Genomic DNA, 3,358 nt, shown 5'->3' with positions numbered 1-3,358 from the left:
TCCAGAAGCTCCATGGCTGTCTTGGTGAGCTGGCGAAGATCACGCAGCCGATTCTGGAAGCCCTCCTTAGGGAGTAGGGCTGTGCAGCTGCTGCTGGAACAGCGGAGCAGGCGTTCTCCCTGTAAAGTTGACCTCATCACTGTTTCTGCCCAAACTCAGCTTGCAAAAGGTGCCTCATTCCTGGCCCTTCAGAGGTAGGCAGCCACATTATCCCACATGCAATTGCAGGGTACTAGTGCTTCTCCCCTTCCCCTTTGCAGGGCTGGCCTAAATTCTGCCAGACTCTACCAGGCAGAATCTCTCTTTGGAGCAAATGGCAGAAGGTTGCCATTGGTGCCGTTTCTCTAGGGCTACAAAGCATGGAGGCAACAGCAAGGAGCAGACAGCTGCAAAACTGCTGTTCCAAGTCAGGCTCACAGCCCAGCTTAATCAAAACAGAGGTGTCAAACCAAGAGCAGGGCAATGCCATGGGGATCTAGCTCCTCTTCTTCAGTGGCAACATAGAGGGGGAAAGAGTAGCTGCTTTCAGGAGCTGGTGGGCTCCGAGTGGAGCAAGGGGAGAAGCAGAAGGCTGGGCCAGACTGAGGAAGGCTGATCTTACAAGCACAAAGGAATAAAGTTCAGCCACCACTTGAGCCTTACCTGCATGGGGGCGTTGCAAGTAGGGCAGCAGAAGCCATCCTTTCTGGGGGATGCCCCGTTTCTGGACTTGGGACCCAGCTCCTCTGTGCAAGATGGACACTGGCATTCAAAGAAATACTGGGAACGGAGGCTCTTGCGCCTCTCCTTGGCCCCCATCCTGCACTTGTGAGGCCCTGCAGAGAGAGGAGAAACTGAGGTGAGGCGTCATCACAGGGAGAGGTCAGCATAGCTCCTTGAGAAAGAAGCTTCTGAACAGCCCTCTCCACAGTTGCTCTCTCCTGCCTTTGCTTTTTCAGAAACTGATGCGTTTGCCAGCCATCTTAACACTCATTTTACATCTCAGCTTTGTACATATGCTTATAGACATATGTATATAAAATTTAGGTATGTCTTAGAAACTCACAGAAGAAATCATTTGGCAGTTGAGGCATTGCAAACTGCAGCTGAAGCAGCATCCACAGCCAGACTGTACTACAAAGCCAGACAAGTCGCTCATCATCCTCATCATCATCACCACCACCACCCTCCTCCTCCTCTGCCTGAGCAGGGCGCTGAAGAGGAAACCGTCCACCTGAGCAGCATGTGCAGTGACCCCATGGCCCTGGCTGCTCTTGCACCTGCTGATGCGCAACTTCTATTTCGACTCACAGGTTCCCTGAGCTGGAAAAATTCCATCTGTTTGGTCACCCAGAAATGTGATGCCGATAACTATTTAAAAATTCATGCCTCACTAAACACTTGGCTGGGCTCTTGAAGGCACTTACAGTGCCAGGTACAGCAACTGAAACCCAAATGGTGAAACCACAGAACTCAGACAAAAATCATTATTTTTTTTAAAAAGATGAATCTACGAATGCCATAAGGTTGGCAAAGCATTCCAAGTTCCTCTGTCTGAATATCATGCTCAAGCTGCTGGACCAGAAATCCGAAAAGCAGTCTGCCTGCAGCAATTCTAGCGTCCCCAAGCCTCCCTGTTGGAGGACCTAAGGGACCGATTCTGATTAAAGAGGGAGCAGAAAAGGAGAGAAAGATAGGGCCTGGGGAAGGAGGATACGAGACGGGAGCCAAAGCCTTGCAGCAGTGTTCTAAATCTCCATAAAGAAGCCACCTCACTGCCTCTTTGGCAAGGTGTTGCCACTCACTCACCATAGCAGTGGAGGATCTCCTGCCCTTGCGGGATTGGCTGCGAGGCCCTGACTTCTGCCGTTTGGCCACTGAATGCCACACTGGTGTTGGGGTCACAGGAATGGTTAAGGAGGCTGAGCACAGGGAAGAGGGCTGTGGCCAGGCACACCTGTTCGCTGCTAGTCACCAGCCCTGCTTCAGACCCTGGGAGAAAAGAAGAACAAAATATCAAGGACAAGAGGGACCTGGAAGTGGTGGTTCAGGTTCTTCCTCCTCCTCTAGATTCACCATCCCTTGCTCCAATCCAGTCTAGGGATGTTGAGCCACGGAAAGGCCATGCCCAGCCCTCTCCACTGACCTGACACACGGAGTGTGGTCACCGCCTGTGCATTGCACTGCAGCTGCAACATGTGCCTCAGCATGGCCTCGCCTAAGACTTCCAACTCCAGAGGTGCCTCAGCAGCCCTTCCTCCATTATGGTTGTCAGCCATGTCCTTTCTCAGAAACGACGCTTCCAGACCTGAGTCCCTGAGTCCCTTGCACAAAGCTGCAACACTCAGGCTGCAAAGGAACTGGAACTCAGGACTATGCTTCTCACTGTGAGGCAAAAGACTGAAGACAGAGCGGTAGGAACTGCTGTACTGACCCTCAGCATCACAGCCTGGGATGCAGACAGCATCCCCCTCAGTCACTGCCCTGGCAACTGATGCTTCAGCAAGAGACTCTGCAGACCACTCCTTTACCAAGTGCCTGACCTCTGCAAAGCCAGCCACCAGAACGGCCCGTAACGCAACGTGGCAGAAGACCCCCAGTGTGAGAAGCAGCCCCCCCAGAGGGCACTCTCTCCTGTGGTAGCTCTTCCATGCCAGCTGGGCACACACGTGGCTGCAGTACTTGGCATAGCTGCACCCCTGGCATGGGATGGAGGCCAGCAGCTGCCTCAAGCAGTGGTGGCAGTGAAGATCTTCAGTTCCCGATGCCCTGTCCAACATGACCTTGGCAGTGCTGGCATGGAGGAGCTGCTTTCCTGGGCGCAGGACGCTCACAAAGGCCTCCTCCCTCACCAAGAGCTCACCAGGAAGGATATCTGCAGTGGCTACCAAGTGACGCCCTTTGTGGGTGGAAAAGTTCAAGCGCACAGATGATGAGGTGCAGGAAACATGGCTGTTTTCTTTCCAGGGTTCTGAGTCGGCTTCTGTCCTGTGAGTTAGAGTGGGTCCAGGGGCCAAGCTGCTCCTCTCTTTACAGGCTTTGGCTTTCAGCTGAGTCAGTTTATGGAGCAGCACCTGGTGGTTGGGTGCTTCCAGGCCCTGGCCTGCTGACACTGCCGTTTCCACACTCCCAAGAACTTCTGTCATCTCTTGCCATCTCCCTAGAGAAAGGAGGCACTCTGCTTTCCTCAGCAAAAGCTTGGGAGCCAGTCTCTCTGGGTAGCCCCCTTCTTGCGCCCTCTTAATATCTTCCAAACAAACCTGGAGGGAAAAGGAAAGCAAGTTCTTCAGAATGGCTGAAGAAGGCAGTGCGATCTCTGAACCCTATGAGATACCACACAAGATTCTCTTCTACATCTGAGATCTTGTAAAGTACCACC

General features: G+C 52.9%; 1 protein-coding gene across 1 annotated transcript; it reads right to left on the bottom strand.

The window, feature by feature from the left end:
- Nucleotides 1-5: 5 nt before the first annotated feature.
- On the bottom strand, nt 6-3,239 carry LOC121918184 (SET and MYND domain-containing protein 4-like; the record flags this gene model as incomplete). The annotated part of the gene is made up of 4 exons (XM_042444272.1): nt 6-119; nt 643-815; nt 1,789-1,971; nt 2,126-3,239. Coding segments are annotated over 4 exons (1,584 nt in total), but the record flags the coding sequence as incomplete, so codon positions are not given.
- Between the last annotated feature and the right edge of the window lie 119 nt (nt 3,240-3,358).

Source organism: Sceloporus undulatus, unplaced genomic scaffold, assembly GCF_019175285.1.
Source record: "Sceloporus undulatus isolate JIND9_A2432 ecotype Alabama unplaced genomic scaffold, SceUnd_v1.1 scaffold_5538, whole genome shotgun sequence".
Classification (NCBI taxonomy): Eukaryota; Metazoa; Chordata; class Lepidosauria; order Squamata; family Phrynosomatidae; genus Sceloporus; species Sceloporus undulatus.
Note: the sequence above shows the minus strand (reverse complement) of the source record. Positions and strands in the feature narration are given on the sequence as shown.